This window comes from Varanus komodoensis, unplaced genomic scaffold, assembly GCF_004798865.1.
Source record: "Varanus komodoensis strain SLA01 unplaced genomic scaffold, ASM479886v1 scaffold19, whole genome shotgun sequence".
Lineage (NCBI taxonomy): Eukaryota > Metazoa > Chordata > Lepidosauria > Squamata > Varanidae > Varanus > Varanus komodoensis.
The window spans coordinates 11,139,661-11,161,688 of NW_025335550.1; the positions used below are offsets into that span (position 1 = coordinate 11,139,661).

A 22,028-nucleotide genomic window follows, 5' to 3' on the forward strand; every position below is an offset into this window, starting at 1 on the left:
AGTTCCAGCCAGAGGTAAATTGCTTATAATAACCTTTGAAGTGCTGGAAGGAGGGGCTGCGTCTGTCAGGGGGGTGTGGGGGGAGCTTCCTCTCGGCCTGCAGGCAGCTCGGGTGTTTCATGTCCTCTCCTGCACATAGGCACTTGTTGTCCTAAAATGAAAAGGAGCAGGGCCGTCCGGGGGGTCTAAGCAGCCCCCCGGGGCCGCCAACCCAGCCCATCTCTGGTCCAGACGCAGGCGGCCACTTGATGTGGGGTGTGGGCCAGAGGTCGGTTTTGAAGGGCGCTGGTATCCCCAACCCCCTCGCCGGAGGCCAGGCAGCCAAGACTTGTGCTGAAAAGGAAACCGAAAATGGGGCCAATCCCAAAATGGCCCCACTTTAAGCTGCTCTGGCCAGGAAGCCCCCCACACCCCATTGCAGGTTGAGATGGGAAACAGTGCTCCTCTCGGCAAAGAAAATATTTCACCATCTGGTAAAAGCCCCATCGTGAAAGGCAGTCCCTCCTCCACAAAGATTCCGTAAAACTTCACTATTAATGAAAGCATCAACGGCAGCGGGTTCAAGAGCGGCATTGGTCAGTCAGTGCCCAGTAATGGGATCGTCACAAAGCCCAACAAGCGTGGAATCCCGTGCATACGTAGACAGAAAACGGTCCTGAAGCTCCCAGCATGAGAATGAGCAGCCACTGGGAGATCTCCCCAAGGGGATCTCTTGGCTGTTTGGGGGCCACCCCGGAGAAGGCCCTGCTGCTCGGGCCAGAGTTCCCAGAGCAGGGCCCCCGAGGCCGACCCTGCGTCCCAGGAATGTCTGCTGGGGGTTTCTGGCTCAAATGGAAGAATGGGGAGGACTTCAAGCTGGGAGAGTTTTGAAGAGGACACCCGATATGTCCTGCTTCTTTGCGAACAGGAAGGTGCAAGCCGGGCGGAGGGATAATTTGTCCGTGCGGCAGAATCTCTCAAGCCGGCCTTGCCCCAGGACCGATTTTATCCGGGCTGCGCTTGCCGTCCTGGAACCGGGTGCTGCAACCCGGACTCCGGCCCCGGACCGTGCGAGCGGGCAAGAAAGCGCCGCGAGGGGCTCCTCATTCGCCTCGCTCGGGTCGCCGGCCGCGGAGGAACGGCGGGTCCTCGGATCACGCATGCAGCCGGCCTCGGGGTGCGGGCAGGGGGCCGGGTGGAGATGCACCAGCCTTTTCGAGAGCTCACGGGGCCTTCCTCTCTCCCCAGGTCTACTCGAGATGAACCCCCGGCGTGCTTTCGAGGCAAGCCCTCGCCCGTAGCCAGCGGGGCGTCGGGAGCTGTCCGGGAGGCCGAGGTGCCCCTGGGCCATGGCGGGGCGAAGGGCAGCGCCCGCGTGGGAGAAGGCCGGCCTCGAGGAGCGGAGGGGATGGGGCCTCCGGTAGGCCTGGCCCGCAGGCCATGATGGGAGAGACCCGCCGTGCGTATTCCACCCACGACGCAGAGGCTGGCGGCCAGGACAGCGCCATCGGCTTCGAGCCCTTCGGCAAGAAGGATGCGGGGGCCTTGGATGGCCGAGCGCCGGGCGGCTCCGAGGCGGGTCTGCAGAACGGGACCGAGGCCGGGGCCGGCACCGCAGCCGTGCGGGACAAAGAGGCGCACCCCCAGAGGGAGGCGGTGATCCGGCCGCAGCAAGCGGGAAAGATAGACTTCAAGTCCCTCCAGAGCAGGCCCAAGTTCCCCAGTGATGGCCACTGGGGAGCCGTCAAGGGGAGCCCCCAGTCTCCCCCCGGAAAAAGCCGGGCGCGGGAGAAGAACAGGCGGTCGGGGAAGGGGGACCGTGGCCACCAGCAGCTCTACCGGCTCACCATCAGCGGGGCGCGCCCCCACCCCACCATCGGGATCGCCTACCCGCAGCAGAAGGTCGCCCCGCCGAAGAAGCCGGACCTCGGTCACGGGCCCGTCTCGGGGAGCTACCGCTTCCACGTGCCCAGCGCCCCCGAGAGGGCGGTGGAGCTCCAGCAGGAAGACTTCGGCTTCCCCCGCTGCTTCCCGGAGGCCGCCCCCGGCCTCCCCTCCGGCAACTATACCTCACCGGCAGCAGCTGCGCACCCCAGCCCCGGCGGGAAGGCCCAGCCCGCCGCGGGCACCCCCCAGGAGGGCGCAGCCCCACACGGGCCGCTGCATTACCTGGCGTTCCAGGGTAAGGAGAAGGCTGCGTGGCCCCCGCCGGAGAAGAGCCTCCCGGGTGCCGACAGCGGGCTGCCCGCCCCCAGGCCGTTCCCCTTCCCCGAGGGCGGCAAGGCGAGCGCCCACGGCGGGGGGCCGCTGTCCTTCCCGTACCCCCTCCCGACTTTGCACAGCACGGCGACGGAGCCGTTCCATGGCGAGGCGCACGCCCCGGAATACGTCGACGTGGGGTTGGCCTCCGGCCAGATTTCTCATGGTGCTTTTGCCTTCCACTCCTCCGCCCGGGACTGGAAAGGAGACGTCCTCAGTGGTGGCAGCTCCTACGGCCACGTGGCCACGGAGGGCAGGACGTATGCACTGGCCCCTGCCCCGCCGGCCCCGTTCCTCCCCTCGCCGGCGCCGGGGCTCTTCCCAGGCTACAAAGGGAGGAGGGACCCTTCCCCGGACCACAATGGTGCTATCTCCCCCTCTGGTGCTATCGACCCGAGCCCCGGTGCCTTCCCGGAGGGCCTGGCTGTCTTCCCCCCCAGTTTACACATCTCTAGCATGCCCAAGCTGATTGGCAAGAGGCTGCCCTTGCCAAAGGACGCAGTGGCCGGCCAGCGGGCGCTGGACCCGGGCGGCTCTCTGAGGAGGGTCGGGCCGCAGACCCCGCTCCCGCCACCGCACTGTCAGAGCAAGGCGTACGGCGACCCCTCGGCCAGCAGCTCTGGCCCCAGACCCTCGGAGAAGAGCCTCGCCGCGCCTGTGCAGGGCCACCCCCGGCTCCCGCAGCCGTGGGAGGGCAGCAAGAGGACCTTCTCCCCCTTGGAGCACAGCCCAGTGGCCTACCCAAGCCCCGGCGGCGGCCAGTCCTCCTTCGGGGGCCCCCCAGAGCCGGAGCAGAGGCACCCCGCCAAGAAGCCCTGGCAGCAGCTGCCCTTCGCCTCCGCCTCGCCCGGCCAGAACAGGATCGAGCTGTCCCGGAAGCTGGCCGCCCAGAAGCTGCCGTTCCCCCTCGGGGCGCCCGAGTGGGACGCCAGTGCGAAGGGGCCCCAGAGCTCCGGGGGCTACACCGGCAAAGCCCCGCCGTCTGGCGAGGGCCCTGCCAGATCCAGCCCGGGGAGCGGGAGCACCGCGAATCCTTTCTCGTTCGACGCGGCAACGGACACGGAGCCCCTCGCCGCCTGCGGCCCCCGGAACAAGCCCCTCTTCTTTGGCGTGAGCCCACCCGTGCTGCTGGCCACCACCCGGCTCCCTTGCCACCCTCCTTTGGGGTTGCCCCCGCCGGCCATGGCCGCCTCCCCAAGCAACTCCCCACTGCCGTCCCCGGCCCCGCACCCGACGGGCGGCAGCTCCTGCTCATCGCTCTCCCCCACTTCCGGCAGCCCCGAGAGCTTTGAGGGCGGCGTGGCCCTGGCCGCCTCGCCTTTCTTCCACCCGCCGTGCCCCCCAAAGGACAGCAGCAAGCCGCTCCACCCGCCAGAGGCCCCGGGCTCCGGCATGATCCACTACCCCCCCACCGAAGCCGTCAAGGCCTTCCACTTCTCCCAGGACGTCGCCAAAGAGGACCTCCTCTACCGAGGGCTCCCCGGGGAGGGCCACGCCCCCAGGCTGGCCGGGCAGAGCGCCAAGGGGGGCCTGGAGGGCTGCGAGGCCGACCTACCTCCTCCGCCGTACTCCTCCCATCACCTCCTGGCCACCTCACTGAGCAGCGCGAGCCTGGACCAGCTGGATGTGCTGCTGACCTGCAAGCAATGTGACCAGAACTTCGGCAACCTCTCCTCGTTCCTGGAGCACCGGCAGTTCTGCAGCTCCCACGCCATGCTCCAGGGCCCAGCCAGAGAGCCCCCCCGTGGGACAGAGGGCCGGAGGCCGCCTCCGGCGCCCCCCGAGTCCGTCCCGCCTGCGCACGGCTCCCCGGGGCCACCGCTGCCTCCCGACCCGCACCCGCACCTGCTTGCTCTGAACAGGGCGGCCGACGCGCTGGCGGACGGGGAGAGCAAAGGGGAGGCCAGGGAGGAGGCGCTCCGCGGAGGCCAGCTCGGCCTCGGCCCGGCCACTGGCTCCCTGCCGCTGAGCACTTCCGACTTGGAGATCGATGACGCCAAACTGGACCACCTGATCACGGAAGCTCTCAACGGCCTGGGCTACCAGTCGGACACCCCGGAGATCGACAGCAGCTTCATCGATGTGTTTGCCGACGAGGAGCTGGCGTCCGTGAAGGTCGGCAGCGGCAGCGGGACACTGTGCAAAGCGAGAGAGAGCGCGACTTCGGGGAAGAAGGCAAAGCACCCCGGGGTGGACGAGAACGGGAGGACGCTCGGCTGCCACGGCGATCACCCCGGCGGAGAGCCAGCCAGAAGCAAACCGGCGGCGAAGCAGCACGGCCACAAGGAGAGGGGGCTGGGCTGGTTGCTTGACCACGGGGAGGAACGGCTGGAGCTCCAGCACAAGGCGGAGGTGGCTCCGAATCGGGCGATGGACCCAGCGACGTATGATGGGGCGCAAGCCAGCCCAGGCACCCCCTTGAAGGTGCGACGGAGGAACGGCGGGAGCTCCCTCCCGCCCAAGGGTCGGGGGGCCAGCAGCATCTCAGAGGCGAAGGTGTCCAAGAACATCGCCCACGCCTCTCCTCCGAGCGGCGGACTCCCGTCTGCGGGGCCCTCCGTGGCCGCCAGGGACCCCAAGCCCACTGCGAAAGGGGGGAAGGAGCGGAAGCTGCGGAGCGGCTCGTGGAGCAAAGAGCTCATCCACAAGATTGTCCAGCAGAAAAACAAGCTGCACCAGCTGCACCCGAAGAGTAGGAAGGCCGGGCCGCCCCTCTCGTCCTTCCTCGCCGACCGGCGGCTTCCGGAGGGGAAGGACAGCAAGCTCAGGGCATACGAATACATCTCAGAGTCCGACGAGGAGAGGGTGGAGCACACCAAGCAGCACTGCCGGCGGAAGCTGGGCTCGAGGCTCAACGGGCGGCGGAGGAGCAGCTTCGGCCGGCGGTGCCGAGGGAGGGAGAAGGAGCCGGAGCCGGACTGGAGGTACGGCCCGCGGCGAGACTGGGAAGGGCCCAAGGGGGCCTCCGGCAGGGACCCCCACAGGAGGGGCGACGGCTCGGGCAGAGTGCGCCGGAGAAGCAACCGCTCGTCCTCCAGCAGCTTCCAGAGCACTGTCTTGTCCAGCGAGGCCAGCAGCAGCCCCCGGAGCACCGAGAGGGCCGACTCGGACACGGAGAAGGAGAGCGAGCAGAGGAGGCGGCTTCCGCAGAGCGCCCGGGGCTCCAGACCCCTCTTGGGAGAGTCGCCCAACGCTTCTGAGGAAGAAACCACGGGGAGGAGCCAGAGGGGGCCCCCCGGCCTGCCAAGAGAGCCGGGCGGCGGCGGCTCGCCCCACACCCAGCCGGCGGCGTGCAAGGCCTGTCCGAGGGCCGCTCCAGAGGCCTTGCCGGTCCTCCAGCTCCCCGAAGAGGCAGGCTTGCTGCACACCCCGGGGCAGCCGCAGCCCAGCAAGGGGGCTCCTGGGAAGGGCCTGCCCACGCCGTTTTCTGCGGGAGGTCCGGAACACAGCAGCCGGCGCTCTGCCCAGGAGCATGATAAACCAAAAGCCCCGGAAGAGGCGCTCGGCTTAGGAACGGACCAACGCTGCCATCTCATCACCACCTACAAGGGGGACGCCGTGAAATACCCCGCAGAGGAATTCCTCAGCCCAGCCTCCCGTGGCCACCACGCCGCCGAGGAGTGCGGCAGCTACGAAGAAGCGGACCTCAAGTGCCTGAGGAAGCAGAAGGCCTTCCCTGCTCCCGTCAGCTGCTTCCAGGAGGGCCCCCCGGGCATCGGGGTGGCTGTGGGAGGGCCCCATGCACTCGTGGATGCTACTGAAACCTTGTATGACTGCAAAGGCCTGCCCAGCAGCTACGACACGTCCAGTCTCTTCTCAGGGCCTCCAGGCACCGAAGCAGCCCCTGCTGACAACGTCTACCTGTGCCCGGGAGACGCGGACCTCGGCCCCTTCAAGCCAAAGCACCACAAGGTCGCACCCTATGGGGCCACTACCGTCCACAGCCAGGTCTCTTCTCCACTTCAGTTCGACTCCTCCGCTGTCTTCGGGGAGCTGCCCGCCACTGATTTCGATGCTTCCTTGTACGACAGCGTGGCTTCCGGCAAGGACACCTATGTTCCCTTTGAGTGCGTCGGCCACCAGCTGGGCAAAATGGTCCCCTTTGACCAGCACTATTCGTCCTTCCTGCAAGAGAAGGACTGGGCCCTGATGGAAGACGACCTCGCGCCATTTCACAGCCTCTCCGTCGAAAAGCCGGGCGCAAAGAGGTTCCCCGGTGAGATGGAGCAGATGACTTTGCCCGAGCAGATGGCCGACTACGGCATGGCTTTCATGAGCAGCATCTCGGATGACGAGCTCGAGATCAAACGGTTGGTCAGCGAGCTGGAAAGCCAGCTGCAAACAAGCAAGCTCAGTCTGGAGGACGCACCTGTGGAACACCAGGCGCCCACGGAACGGAAGGAAGCCGCGCACCCATTCCTGTCCTTAACGCTGGGCCAGGAGGGCGAGGGGAAGGGGCTGTTCCTCATGGAGGCAGAGTTTGAGGAGGCGGCTGTGTCCTGCAGCTGTGACAACATGGGGAATGAGAAGGCGCTGCTTTCCGCTTTAGAGGGCAAGTACGGGAGCCAGAGGGACCCATGGCCGTGCCCGGTGCCCCTTCGACCTTTGCAGCCCACCGTGTGCTCTCCGTCTGCCCCCGACCTGATGCTGACGGGCCCTTTTAGCTGCAAGGCGGATCAAGACAAGCTCAAGGGAAACCTGAAGGATGCCGGCATCACTGGGGAAGGCGGCTTCAGGGAGATCCAGGCCTCCTCGACGGCAGTCCAGCACACCGCGTGCCTTCCAGACCAGCCAGAAGCGCCAGACTACGCCAAGCATCTGATGCCGAGCCCCAGCCCATTGCTCGCCAAAGCTCTGGGTGCCCCGAAGCTTAACGCCCACGACGCTTTGCCACCAAGTGTGGATGCCTTCCCAGAACTGCCACCGAAGGAGGAAACATTGGCCGGCGCAGCAGAGTTGGAAGCGTACGAGGGTCAAGTGCCGCGTTTGCAACTGGAATCGGCGGTGCAAGATATTGGCACTCCAGCATCTGATGGCCACTTGCCTTCTGATGCACAAGGAGGCAAGGGACCGGAGGAAAGGCTTTTCCAGAAGACCGGCTCACCAGCAATGTTGGGAGGCAGCCCTGCCTTGCAAGGGGGTCCGGGTGGCCCCCTGCTCCTGGAAGAAGCTGAGGGGGCTGAAGGCCACCCCGCTCACCAGAGCCCAGCCCTCCGCAGTAAGGACACCAGTGGAAAACCTTTGCATTTTGATGTGCTGACCTTTTCCAAGGAGTTGGAGGAAGAGGAGGAATATGAGTCGGCGCCCCGAGGAGAAACAGCTCACCCGCTGCAGCAGCTGCAGCTGTTCGTGGCCCGAACGGTCAAAAGCAACGAGGAAGACTTGCTGCTGCCCTGCTTCCCAGGCCGGCCCCCCCACGGGCACCTGCCCGCGCCCGCCGAGAGCCAGCCCGAGCAGGCAGAAGAGGCCGCCGGGGGGCGAGACGGGGCCGGCAGCCCCACCTTGGAGGAAGCGAAGGAGGCCCTGGCCGAAGCATCCGAGCACATGGCCGACGTGTCCGACCCGATCCGGCTGTTTTTGGAATCGGGCAAGCAGCTGGAGTTCCTCGGGGGACCCCTTTGCTGCGGCACGAAGCCAGCCGTGCTGGGGAGCCCCCGGCAGCAGCCCCGCTTCGAGGACGGGTGCCCAGGGGTCAGAGACATTCATGTGTGCGCAGATGGCCTCTCGCTGCAGCACGGTCGCCTCCTGCCACTTGCCAGCTCGGCAGGAGCCTCCCTGCCGCGGGAGGAGGGCGTGCGCGGCGGCGGTCAAGTGACGCGAGAGCTGGAGGGCAAACCAGAGGAGGCACCCGTGGCATTTCGGGACTGCAGAAAATCCCCGCTAAGCCCTGGACCGTTTGCAAGAGAAGCCTCCCGCTGTGCTCTGCCGGCCGTGCTCAAAGCACACGCTGCGTGCCACACAACTTGGGCCGGTGGCTGCCAGGACGGCCGAGCCGCAGGGACCGGAAAAGCCCACCGGAGAGAAGCCAGCGGGGAGCAGGTGCCGGCGCTGCAACGTGATCTCTCTCCGGCTCCCACGACGCCTCCAGAGAAGCCGCCCGAGGACGATTCTCCCCTGCCTGGAAGCCGCTTCGGCTCCGGAGACGGCCCGGTTTCAGCCGTGGACGGCGGCCTGTGGACGCGAGGCGCTCAGCACGTCAGTGCCCCGCCGGGCGGCTTCTCGCTGGACACCGGCTTTGCTGATCAGAACGCCCCGTTTGGAGTGCCGCCATCCGAAGAGGCACCTGGCGGGCACATGCCGCTCCCCCCACGCCGGCGCTCACCTGGCCCCGAGAAGCCCCCTCCCGGCAGCCCCCTGCAGAGTCCTTTGGGGCCCGCGGAGCAGCCCTTCTCTCCCGTCCTGCAGCACTGCGGCACCTCGTCTCCCCTGCCCGTGGCGCTGCTGAGCGTGGCCCACCGCCCCGTGGACTCCTCCGGGAAGGCCCCTCCGCCCGCCGCCTCCTCTCTGCACTCTGCCCACGCAGCGTCCGCCCTGGTCCAAGCGGAACGGCCCTTGCTGCTGCACACGGATTGTCGCCCCTCGGCCCACGAGCTGCCTCTTCTGAAGAAGGCCCGTGCGGAAGAGCCGCCGAGTCAGCTTGGTCACGAAGACGGTGAACGGTGTTCCGCACCAGGCAAGCCCGCCTCTTCGCAGCCCCCGGCCCTGCAGGATGCCTTGCCTGGGCAGCCTCCCTCAGGGACTGATTCTGCCCTGCTGAGGGACGCCAGGACTCAGACGCATGCGGAGCTGATGCCGAAGCCCCAGGAGGGGAGGGCAGTTGGGAGCTGCCCCCAGAAAGGGGGCAAAGAGGAACCCCAGCCGGGGGCTGCAAGCAAAGGGATTGCTGCTCGGGAGATGCCGGCTGCCAGTTCTCCAGAAAGAGCAGATGGCGGCACAGGCGGGGCTGGTCCAGGTCCAGAGGCCGAACCCCAGAAAGTGCGATGGGAGGCAGGCTGCAGCGGGAACTTTCTGGAGGAAGCAGATTTGGAAGGCAAGGAGAGGGAAGGAGGGACCTCCGGCTTCCCAGTGCAAGAGGAGAGCGAAGATGGGCGGCCAAGAGACCCTTCCGAGCCCATGCAAGCAAAGGCCAAGAGGCGGAAAGGGCTGCCAGCCACCTGCGAGATTTGCTCGGTTTCTTTCAGATCCAAAACGGGACTGATGAGACACAAGGCTGTGAAACATCAGAGCCAGAAGGACGGCACCACCTTGCTGGGCTCAGGCTTTGCTCCCCTGGAAAAAGCTTTCAAGACCAGACAGCAACTCTCTGGGAGAAACAGGAGGGCCTCCACCAACGCCCATGTTGCAAAAGCAGCTGAGGGGCGACCCTCTCCCAAATCCTACAGAAGCCAAAGAAAGGAACCCAGCAGAGAAATCCAAGAGGTTGTCTGCAGAGTGCTTGGCGACCTCAGTGCTATTCCACTGGACACAACCCACGACATCCAAAGTACCAGTGGCCCAAGGAAAGAAAGCAGGATCGAGTCCATGAGCTCACAGGCACAGAGCTCAGACGAGCTGGCCTCCGCCTCTAGAGAAGACCCAAGAGCTAAAGGAGAAGACCGGCAGCTCGGCACTGATGCTCCAGACAAGTTTGCCGGGAAGAAAATGAAGGGAAGAGCAAGGAAAACCAGAGCGACTTCCAGGGGAAATGAGATCATCGGAGCTTCTCATCTGGGGCCTGGGACCCCTCCAGTTTGCTCGAACATGGTTTCCTGCACCGTGGACGTCATTCTGATGACCACCACTGAAGCTCTGGAGAGCAGCTCCACCCCAAGCACGGAACAGACCAGCCTGTGGTCCCCTTCGCCTCCTCACCCTTTGGCAGTCAGAGGAGTGGGCGACGGCGGTGAAAGACCATCATCGGCTGGGCCAAAGCTTCTTCGGGATGAGGAGAGCTGCCAAGAAGAGGTGCAAGATCCCGAGGCAGAAGCAAAACAGCTCCCACAAGAGAGGTGGCCAAGCAGCTGTCCAGAAGAACCTAAGGAAACATCGAGCGATGCTTGTGAAGGGCAGGACAAAGAAAGAAGCAGAGAAGAACCTGAGTCGAAGGGAAGTCCTTTTGAAGGGGCAAACTGTAGAAATCCAAATAACTCGCTGGTATATCTACCCAGCCCCAAGGCAGTAGAGCAGTCCAGCCACGTTGGTGCTGCTCAGCCGCATCTCTCTGATGTCGCCGCGGAGGAAGCAGCGGGTCGTGCCGGCCCCTCTTCTGGGGATTCCAAGTTGTGGCGAATGGAAGGGCTGCAGCCAAGGAAGGAGTCCCACGGTGAGGGAGCAGCGGGGCCCAAGCTGCACAGCTTGTTCGATGACGACTCCAAGTTTTCCCAGCTTTTCCCCAGAAACGACCACTTTGCTCGCCGGAAGTGCACACGTGTGTATGGAAAGCGGACCAAGAAACCCAGACCCCTCGCAGAGGCGAGCGCCAGGACAGAAGGCATGGCGGACCTCTTCACGATCCGGATGGCCTCGGACCTTGGTGAAACCAGCTCTTTCTGCGTGACCAGGGAGGATCCGTGCGAGTACGACACCATCTCCATCGACGATACACTGATCCTGGACATGTGCCACGGCAGCAGAGGCACGGCGGGAGCTGCCAGCCCCACGTCCACCAAAGGCGTGGCGCTGCAGCCAGGTGTTGGGAGACGGGAAGAAGATGCTGATGGGAGGAAGGGCAGCGCGTTCGGCTTCTTCTGCCAACGGAGCCCCGCAGGGGCACTCCCAGGTTTGAGCAGCTGGGGCAGAGAGGGGAAGAAAGAAGACTTTCCAGTGGAGGGGGCACTGCTCCGCCCATGCATGGAGACCCCCGCGAGACCTTCGGCAGGGGAAGCCAGCCCGGGCCCTCCCAACCTCGAGGAAGAGTCCTGCGGCCCGGGGGCCCGTGAGCCCCCCCACTCGCCTGCATTCCACACGATCGATATGGAGACGTTGAACACGAAGTTTGAGTTGGCAGGCGGGGGCTTCTACGGCGCTGGGGAAGACCCTCTCCGTCGGGCAGAGGAGGACTGTGCCTTGGGCTTTGAGCCCACGCTGCTCCCGCAGGGCAGGCCCACGCCGAGCAAGCCGGACGAGGGAAAGCCGGGGAAGCCCCGCAGCGAGCCGCCCCTCAAGGAGAAGCAGTACAAGTGCCGGGTTTGCTTCCAGTGGTTCCTGACCCTGGGGGAGCTGGACTTCCACAAGCTCACGCACAACCCCTCCCCGCCCCCGACGTGCTACATGTGCGTGCAGAGGCGGTTCAGCTCCCGGGAGCAGCTGAGGGACCACCTGAAGGAGAAGCACGCCAGGAACAAGGCGGGGCTCTGGGCGTGCGGCATGTGCCTGAAGGAGACCTCCGAAGTCTGGATGTACAACGAGCACCTGCGGGAGCACGCCACGCAGTTCGCCCGCAGGGGCCGGGCCCAGAAGACGGCGCTGGGGCTGCCGGGCTGCCTCGCCGAGCAGGACGCCGCCGTCACCCACTTCCTGAACTCCCTCATGTGCCGCAAGCCCTCCAGGCCCGCGGAGGGCGGGAGCAGGGCGCCCCTGGGCAGAGCGGGCAGGGCCCCCAGGGAGCCGGCCGGGCGAGAGGCGGCCCCTGGCGAGGACGCGGCGGAGGCCCCCGGCAGGACGAGGCCGCCCGGGACCGCCCCAAAGGCTCCGGCGGCCCCATCTCCCGACCCCGCCCCGAAAGTCGAGGGCCCCCCGAAGCCGGTGCCCATGCACCCCGAGTGCAAGGATCCTTCCCGCGACTGCCACCACTGTGGGAAGCAGTTCCCCAAGCCCTTCAAGCTGCAGCGCCACCTGGTGGTGCACAGCCTGCAGAAGATCTACCTGTGCCACAGGTGCCCGGTGTTCTTCCGGGAAACCAAGGAGCTGCGCGGCCACCTCAGCCAGGAGCACGGGGGGGGCGGCGGAGGAGGCCGACGTCAAGCACACCACCCTGTACACCTGCGAGCTGTGCGCCGACGTCATGCACGTCATCAAGAAGTCCTTCATCTGCAGCGCCTGCAACTACACCTTCTCCAAGAAGGAGCAGTATGACCGGCACATGGAGAAGCACCTGGGGGGCAGCAGCACGACCCTCAGGTTCCGGGGGGTGATGCGTCCCGGCGGCTCGGCTCGGGGGCCGGAGCGGAAGATCAAGGAGGAGGCGCGCCCACGGGAGGAGGCGCCCCTGTCCAAAAGGAAGAAGGCGGCCCCCCACGGCAGCGCCCCTGCCCCCGGGCCACCTCCGCAGCGGGACTGCCCCGGTGCAGCCCTGCCGGACGGCGAGGCTCTGTGCGTGGCCGTCGGCGGGCCCGTGAAGGTGGAAGATGCGGCAGGCGGCCCCCCCAGCCGCCCGGCCGGAGCACAGGGGTCCCCGCTGGACGCACCGCCTCCGGCCCTTCCTCCTGAGCCCAAGCACGAATCCACGGCGCCGGAGCCCGGGCACCTGGTCGCACCTTCCGCAGGACTGCCGACGAAAGGGGGCTCCCCCGGTGAGAAGCCGCCTCCTCCCGCAGACTCCTCCTCCGGTTTGGTTGGTGCCGAGCGTGGCAGCATGGCGCAGAACGACCCGGGAGCGGCGCCAGCAGCACTGCCTCCAGTTCCTCTGCCTGAGAAGCACAAGGAGCCAGACGTCCCCGAGGAGGCCACCTCGAGGAGCAGAGGGACACACGGGAAGGACCTGTGTCGAGACGAGGAGCCCGCGACTGAGAAGCCAGAGCTCCCCGGCTCAGCTCTTGAGCCTCCAGAGGGCAGGAGGCCTCCGAGGACACCGTGGGGTAGCGGCCCTCCCCCTCGCGAGGCGGTTCCTCGGGAAACCTCCGCCAAGCTGCCGCCATTGGAGGCGCCTTTCCACGTGCTGCCCCTGAAGGACAAGACAGCATCCCCTGCCTTAAACCGGCCTGCCAAGGAGACACCTTCGAAGAGGGTCTCGGGGGGTCGGGCCAATGCTGAGACTGCTCCCAGTGTGGGGGAGGCCCAGGAGCCTCCCTCCCGGAAGGACAAGGCCCCTCCGGACACGGAGGCCGCTCCCCCCAAAGACCAGGGCATGGGCACTAGTGTGGTGGAAGCGGGGGGCACCCCAACCCGGCCCCTGAGCGGCCAACCCCGAGGCGAAGCGGCCGGCGCCCCGGCGAAGCACAGCCATCCGGACCCCAGCAGAGGCCAGGAGAGACCGGCGGTGAACGGGCTGGCCAGGCCTCACCCCAAGAAGCGGAAGGAGCACAAGTCTTGCCACAAGGGCAGTCCCGCCTCCCGGGAGAACATCGAAGGGGACGGGGGCAAGAAGAAGAAGGCCCGGACGCAGGACGCAGCCAAGGGTGACGGCGTCGGAGCGTTCCGGAGGGCCGACTGGCCCGACGGCGAAGCGCTGGCACTCTCTCCTCGGAAGAGCGACCCCCACTTGAACAAGCTGGCCCCCAAGCTCAAGATGTCCGTGGCTGGCGGCCAGCTGAAGAAGATGGTGCTGGACCAGTGCTTCCAGAAGAAGGTGGAGATCCGCCACGCCAACGGGGAGCTGCGGCGCAGGAAGGACATCCTGGGCAGCAAGGCCTTCCACCAGCTGCTCGCCAAGGAGCCCTCCACCTCGCTGCCTTGCAGCGTGAGCAGACACAGAGCTGTCCAAGGTGCTAAGCTGCCCGACACTCACAATTACAGGACGGCAGAATCCCAGAACAATCTCTTAAGCCAACTGTTTGGGCAGAAATTAACTAGCTTTAAAATTCCTTTAAGAAGAGATACTTCTGAGTAATTTATGAAAGTGACTTATGGTGATCCTTTGCTGCTTTCATGGGGTTTGCAAGGGGGAAAAATTATCAAAGCATTAAATTCGTTTGTGTAGCGTGATTTCTCTGTCTAGCTTAAATGAACTTGCACTGCAGCCTCTGAAATAGTTTTGCTTTGTGTCTTACTAATCTACTTTAATTCACCTGATTTATCATGCAAATGCTAGAACTTTGATGTTGCTGATGATTTTCATGAACTAAAACTGTAATCGCTTTGGGCAGAGCAAAGCATCAAGAGGAAATTCTTTATTGGAGAAGTGCTGAGGTTATAAAGGGATACTTGCAAATCCTAGGCCCCGTTTTTCGACTGTGTCTCTGTTATCTTTGTACAAAGTACTTGAAAAGATGAACTTCATTTCAGAGACATCTTATTCATGAGGTGTACACTGTAGAAAGCATTTTTTTCCCTCCTAGAAGATTTTGCACAAATAATCCTGAATGATTTCATTTAATTGGGAACCAGCCTAAGTCATGATACAATTAAAAAAAATTAAATTAAGAAAGCAGTAGGCCTCCGATTTGACAGACAGCCGTTTCCAAGCGTGTGGCATTAAGAACGAACTGGTACGGCTAAGACTTGGGTTCTGAAAGCGAGGGCCTTTAAAAGACCACTGGAGATGTTGCGGCGAGGGATTTGTCCGTGTTTATTTTTAAAAGAAATGTACGTGCCCCTTCTCACCTAGCTGAACTGCACCTTGAAGATTTGTGACATAGTTTCTTAATTATTTTTTTAATTATTAATATTTTCCCGCGAGAAAACTGTGCCAACCTACCACCGCCATGCAGTTCTGTGCCCTCGTGGCCTTTGACAAATCTTTTCAAACCAACCAACAAACTCTTACTGTATCGAGGTAGTCGCTAATGTTTGGTATGCGCTTTATACTATGCAGTTAATTGGTGCTATTTTTTATTTTTGTAATGTGAAGACAGTCAGGAACACACACACACACACATGCACAAGTCGATGGAGAAAAACTTCTGGAAGATGTTAACAGTTGCCTATAGGAACCTAACACAGGGAGGATTGGAAGGTGTTGCTGTGGTCGTTCTCTTGCAATGGCTGATCCTCCGCAGTGTGTTCAGCAAAGGTTGCATCCTGAGGCTTGAATTAATTGCTGAAGACGATCGACTCGCGATTAGAGACCTCCATGGTCAAGGCGGAGCCAGAGGGGTGATGCACTGAAGGGGTCGGACACACTCTCGGAATACTTTGTGTGTGTCTTGCAAATGATATTTGTCTTGTTTTGAAGATTTTTTTAAAAAGATTTAAGTGGCTTTATCCTGTTAATATGTACCTTTATAGTTCTTGTGTAAAAATGATCTATATAATACGTTAATTATTATACGTCGGGTGCAATGCGTTATGTTAAAAGTTTTTATTTTGATATTTGTCGGAAAGCAGAGAAAAGTGCAGGAAATATCTCGGGGGGTAATAATGTTGTTTGGGTGCAGTGTGAGCACCTGTTTTAATACTGTTGAATAAAGTATGAGCTGACGCATACAAGGCGGTACTGTAAGACATGGGCCCAGAGTTTTCCTCTCAAATATAGTCCAATATTTTCACAGAAGCTCATCCGTCTGTGTGGCGTTTTTCAGGCAGTCTGTGTGTATGGCTTCGGGGCACGAGGGAGGGTAGGCAGAGCAGGGTGGGGGCCTGGGGGCAGAAGCAGTCCTCCCCACCCTGTGGCAGGCTGGGGGCCTCTCTCAGGGGCCTCCTGAGAGCACGCCGTTCGCATCCTCAAGAACTGTTGAGAGCCCGCCTTCGATTCGGGACAGAGGAGGAGAAGGGCTCCTTGCACGGCACACGGGGAATCCACAGGATCCCTCCCAGAATTGCACGCACGGGCTTTCAGTGAGGACCGCATGCATCCCGGGGGAAACACGGGTGACTGAGGGCCACTAGTGCCGATGGCATTCCAGGCCCGGTGCCAAGGCCCCCGCTCGTCCCGAGCTCAGCCCCACTTCGCGGCTCCTTCCTTGGCCCTTGGTGTGCAAAGGGCGCTTTCGTTTGCATCCTGGACTGTGAATTAAGCAAAAGGGAAAAGATCATTTATCTGGAAGGTGCTAAAAAGGCCATTCATTACTAACTGCATTTCCATGACTCCTCTTGCTTTGCTCTAACAATAGGAGTGGCTTGTGCTTCCCTGCGTGATCCCCGCGCCGCTTGCCTGCTTCAGCCTCGGGAAGTCTCTGGCAGATGGAGGGAAGCGCTCCAGCCGTGCGGCCGACACAATCTAGAGCCTGGAGGCCCCGTCACATCACGCACTGCCGTCTTTTCCGCCGACAGGCACAGGAAAGCTCCCCGATTCTTTATGCAACTGATCAAGTTTGCAGGCAGCAGCAATGCCGCTGCATTTCAGGACGCAGGGCCTTTTTCGAAAGAAAGGATGCGAGCGCCGGGCCCTGTGTTCGTGTAAGCCCTGCAGAGGGGATCTCCTCCAGAAGAGCCTCGGTCGGCCTCTCTATGTGGTCCAGATGTCCTTTGTGAGCCCCTTCCTCAGATCCAGAGGCCCCGGGGCTGCTTCGAAGCAACAGGTACATTATACTCTTTAATTACTGTTGCAATCATAACATTTAAACACTGTCAATGAAAGATAGCTCATAACCGCAGGCTCGAATCCTGCCACTTGGGGCTTGTAACTAAAACTGCACGATTAATTTGATTAATTGATAGAATTATTTTCCAAGCCACTCTTTTGTTTATTGGCAGCTTAAAATGCTCACCGCATGCGCCCTCGCAGAGTGTTGCGAAGGAGAGATAAAGTCTGGCTGAAAATAATTAGTATGGCTTAATTTAGGGAGGGGAGGCGAAAGAACCTCCCCCTGGAAAAAAACTTGTCAGGAAATTTACAGCCGCGTGTATTTTGCAAGCGGGCCTTGGCAGGAAATATTACAGGGCTGGAAATGGGAATTCGAGGCGCCGTCCCTGATATATGGTGCTATGGATGCAAATGCACCGGGGAGAAAAATAGTCCGCAGAGCCGGTTCTCTCCAGGTTTCTACCTCCTCCAGATTAATAGCATTAAGTGCTTCCGAAAGCAACAGGCCCCTTTGAAAGTCTCGGCAGGCATCGGAATAGTTGGTTTCCAGGCAGCGAGAAGGCTTGGCCGCAGCTGGGAGCACGTGTTCCTTATTGTGGGTGATGTCTAACACCAGGAGCAGGGGCTGCAGTTGGCATCGACGCCATGCCCAGCCAAGCGCTGGGTCACGGACGGGGCCCCCTTGGGAGGAGCTGTCCGTGGTCCTATCCCCGCCCCAGGACCTGGTGGGTGCAGGACCATGGCTAGCTCCTCCGAAGCGCGGACTGAGGCCTGTCGTGGAATATGTGCCACCGGCACGGGAGCCCACTAGCCGTGGCTTCAGGGATGTGTACCCCCTCGATTTCCTTTTCCTCCAAGACCCGGCCAGCACGGCCAACAAGTGGGGGTGCTGGGAGCTGTGACCCATCTGGAGGCCTGCAGGGGCCTCAAACCGGCCGAAGTCCCAGGGGTGCGAGCGCTGGCGAGGGTGTGCGGTGTGAGCATGCTTCTGTTTCGCTGCTTCTGGGTGAAGTGGGTTCTGGAGCTCGGCTCTGGCTCAGGTTAGGCCTGTGCTGACTAACGGGGAATTTATTTCCATGAAACTTCAGCAATGGGTGGGTTTCTTAGTTGACGCAACCAAGCAAGGACAGGGCGAGAGTTCATAGCACAGGGTGGAGCAGATGGGTTGGGAGACAGTGTCCTTGCCGTCTGCCAGAGCCCACGGGAGCCTCCCCATGAAGCCGGTTGGTGGGGAGGCGGAAAAGATCCTTCTGAAGGAGGGCAGAGCTGAACGATGGAATTTGCTCTCAGAAAATGCAGTGGTTGGCCACCAGTTTTTGAAAGGACTGGCCAAATTCCCGGAGGTGGCCGCTAGTCTGGGTGGCCCTGTGCTATTCCCAGGGTCAGAAACTAAACCCTGGAGATGGGGAAGAGGCCAGGCGAGGGAAGCGCCCCCCTTCCTCTCCGTTCTCCATGGCTGCAGAGCGAGGTGCGGAGCATAGCGGCGCTTGGGACGTCCCCATCAGGCGGGAGGGGAGGGCAGGGGAGGGCCAGACGCTGACAGTCGCGCTCACCTTCAGCAGCCGCACAAGCCGGGAGTCACGGCAGAGAACCGAGCGATGCCGGACCGCCGGACCGCTTTCCTCCAGGCGGCTGCACCCTCACGCCCATCTCGCTGCTTGGTCTTCTCCAGGGAGGCTGCGTGGCTCTCCAGGTAGGAGTTTGCTTCGGAATATCCGTTCCTGGCCGGAACACAGGCAGGGCGAGGGGCACTCAAGGAGCTCCTGCGGCCGCAGGTCGGCCACGGTGCCGTGGAGCGCAGAGGCCTTGGGCTGGCGCTCGCACTGTGCCAGCCACGCCTGGTCCCACGGCCTGGAGCCTCGTGAGGAGCAGCACCCCTTCCGGATGCTCAAGGGCTCATCAAGCAAACGGGATGGCGGCTTCTGCGATGGACATCCGTGGAGGGCAGGGGCAGCTCTTCCCCGCCCCTTGCTGAGGCCGGTGGGGCTGGAGGTGCTGGGGACCGGCCCTGGGGCCCCTTGCAGGCAAGCTCAGTCTCCTCGGTGCCAGGAGGCTGTGCAGGGCCTCATCTCCAGACCCGAACGGAAATGCACGCATGCAAGCCGGGCCCTCCGGTCCAGAATCGGTCCAGGCCGAGCACCAGCTTGCTGGGAGGCTGCCCCAGGCCACCGGTATCCAGCTGGCCTCCCGGGACCCCAGCAGGAGACCCTCGGGAGAGCTCTTCTGGACACCTACTGAGCTTCCCCTGCAACGGGCACCACCCCTGGGCAGGGCCGGTCCTGCTGCTAGGCTGGTGGTGCCGTCGCTTGGGCCAGAGCGGTGGGGAGCCAGGCCAGAGCGAGACCTCCCCGTGGCACCGCTGCCTCATTCCCGTGCTGACGCCGGCCGGTCCTGGGAGCTTGAGTGGACGGACAGGCCTGGGCAGCATGGCCACCCTCCTCGCTGGCGCATTGTCCTGGCGGGGGTGACTCCTGGCCCCCGCTTCCACTGGCAGGTGGGTGAGGCTCCCTGTGTACCTTGGGGCACGTTGAGCATGGTGGGTAATGTGTGGGAAGCGCGTCCAGAAGGCCGAGTGCTTTAAAAATAGGTCGGCCGGCCCAGGACATCGGAGCTGTGCGTCCGGGGGGGGGTCGCCACCCCCTTCTGGAGGGGCAGGGTGCAGGTCCGTGCAGGGGGTCGCATCCCTCCCGGCGTCGGCAGCTAATAGAGATTTCGGTTCCGTTGACGTGGCTTTCACGAGGCAGCAGCCGAGCGGAGCGCGCCAGCCGGGGGCTCTTCAGCCCTCCTCTTGGCGCTCGCTCGCTCCTCCCGCAACTGACACGCTCACACGAAGGCTGGGTGCTGACGACCCACGTCTCTTGCGCTCCGGCACGCTTGGCGGGAATCCACAGGCACATAATAAGGAGATTTGCAGGACCTCTGCCGGAGCAGGTGATCGGCCCAGATCTGCGCTCTTGCCTGGCAAGGGAAGAGAGAGGCGCGCAAAAGCCCCGTCCGTCAGTCAGACTCAGCTCCCCAAAGCCCTCGAGTCTGCTGAGCCTTGCGTTATCGCTGAGCATTCCAGGCGCGTTTGACACTTGGAAGATTGCGGAATGCCGCCGCCGTAATTCCAGCGAGGAAGGGAAGGCAGCCCGGCTTTGAACCGCGGCAGATTAGCCGGAGCTGCTCGGTGGGTGTGCGGTGGCTGGAGTGACGGGCTGGGGGCAAAGAGAAAAGAGGGGCGGCGGGGGGCACCACCACGTGCGACCCCCCCCTTGGCGTGAGGAAGGCGGGGGCGCCAAGGGTCAGGACTTCAGCTCAGCAGCCCAGCCCTCCGGTTCCCCCGGAAGGCCACGCCCCTTGCCCAAGCCCCCCCCCCCCCCCCCCCCAGCCACCAATGGCCTGGAGAGTTCCCAGTCTTCTGCAGTCTTTGGCTCATTCGAACACGCGAACACGCTCCGGCAGCCCCCCGGCTCACCCATCTGCACTTCACCCATCTGCCTGCAGTGTCCAGAGCATCTTTCCTCAGCCGGTTGCCGCTTCCGGCAGAAGTGCCAGCCCGCAGCCCTGTTCCATGCGCACACAGAAATAGCCACAGCACGTTCCAGCGTGCGAAGCGCTTGTGTCATGCAGCTATCGTGTTCACACCCCGCCCCCTGCGGCAGGTTCCCCGGAGCCCCCAAAGGAGACCGAGGCCGAGGAAGCGTGGCTTCCAAAGCGCCGCTGGGTGAATTCCTTGCAGAAGTGAGATTTGTGTGTGGGCCGTGCGATCTGCGGGTCAGAGTCTTAAATGGCACCGTGCAGCGGGCCTCTCGCCCTGCGAATTTCCACCCCAAAAGCACCGGCGTGGGAGCAAAGGAGACACGGATAGTGAGAGCGTGTCGCCACGGTTAGCCGGCACTGCCCGCTGTATCTGGTTGGGGAGGCCTGCTTGGGAGCTGAACTCCAGTGGCGAGCGGGAGCCCAAAGGGACCTGCACATTTTCACTTAAAAGGAGAAGCCTTTCGGCCTTTTGGAAAGGTGGAGTTATTTGTTACTGATAAAGGATTGTGTTGCGTTCATCTTTCCCCCTCTTGATTCTAGTCTCACAGCAACACGGTGAGGTAGGTCAGGCTGGCCCGAAGGTCAGTGGCTGGCTAGGCTGGCCCAACGTCAGCCGGTGAGCTTCAGGCTGCCGGGAGACTCGAACCCGAGTCTCCGCATCCCGTTCTAGCCCTCTCACCACTGTGTTCCCCCAGCTTCTCCTTCTCTTGCCCTTTTTCAAGGTAACTGGCAACGCCACCTAGCCCAGGGCGGCCCTCCAGAAGCTGTGGGACTTCAGTTCCCAGCATCGCTCACCATTGGCTATACTAGCTGGGGCTGATGGGACAACCAGGTCTGGACCCTTCACATATTCCCCAGCATGGCATACGCAAACGAGGCCGAGTCTGAATTCTCCTGTGAGGGGGCAACAGTAGGGAAGGGCGAGATGAAGCCAGCCGTGGGAAAAGGAACGTACGTCTGCTATGCGGACAAGATGTAGGAAGCGCTTGAGCCAGAGGAGAGCCAGCCAAGCCGGGACGCAACCAGTAGGTGGCAGCTAAATTTCCTTCCATCATCCCTTCCTGGAGTTCTTGGGCATATTGGCAGATCCGCAGCGGATTCCTTTAGCATCAAGTTGCCTGAGACCACTTCCCAACATGACGGTCCGGGCATGCTTTTTTCGGAAGGACGGTATCCAGCGAGAGGCGCAAGAGGAGGGGTGAGACACGGTTCTGCCATGTGAGTCAGGTGGGCACCATATCTTAGTCCTACTGCATCGCTTTTGATCTTGGGGCTCTGCCCTCAAATAGAAAAGAGTGCCCCTGAGCATGCAAAGACAGCATCTCCTTCATCAGCATAACCATGGTTTGTGCTGCCACACACACACAGACACACACACTCACAGAGAGAGAGAGAGAGAGAGAGAGAGAGAGAGAGAGCGCCAGTGTGGTGGTGTGTTTATGAGCAATGCAGATTCTAGTCCCCACTCAGCCATGGAGCCCACTGGGCCAGCCGCGGACTCTCAGCCCAACCTACCTCACAGGGTTGTTGTTGCGGGGATAAGATTGAGGGCGGGAGGAGAATTGCGTAAGCCACTTTGAGTTCTTTCAAAAAGGAGAAAAAGAGAAAAAGCGGGATACAGATCTAGTAAAATAAAAAGGGGTTGAGGGGAATATGGCTTTCAAATTGCGGGTGATCGGGCACTCGCCAAATGAAGAATGGCGTTTGGACATTGCATGTGGACACACAGGGTGGAATATAAATTAATGCGATCATGGGGAGCGTTCCTGATGAGCAAAGGTGGAAGGCCCGCGAGTGATCAGCCAGGGGAAGGAACGAGGGGAGAGCGGCCACCCAAACCGCCGTCTTCTAAAAGAAGGGTGGGCAGAAAGGAGAGCTCCAGGTGTCTCGGACTTCAGCCCCCAGCACTCCTGGCCACTGATGATGCCAGCAAAGCTTTCCTTGAGCT

General features: G+C 62.3%; 1 protein-coding gene across 1 annotated transcript; it reads left to right on the forward strand.

Moving 5' to 3' along the window:
• Positions 1 to 1,419: 1,419 nt before the first annotated feature.
• On the forward strand, positions 1,420 to 15,575 carry ZNF469 (zinc finger protein 469). The gene is given in 3 exon segments (XM_044428083.1): positions 1,420 to 1,546; positions 1,598 to 12,150; positions 12,152 to 15,575. Coding segments are annotated over 3 exon segments (12,513 nt in total). The 3' UTR covers positions 13,985 to 15,575.
• Positions 15,576 to 22,028: the final 6,453 nt, after the last annotated feature.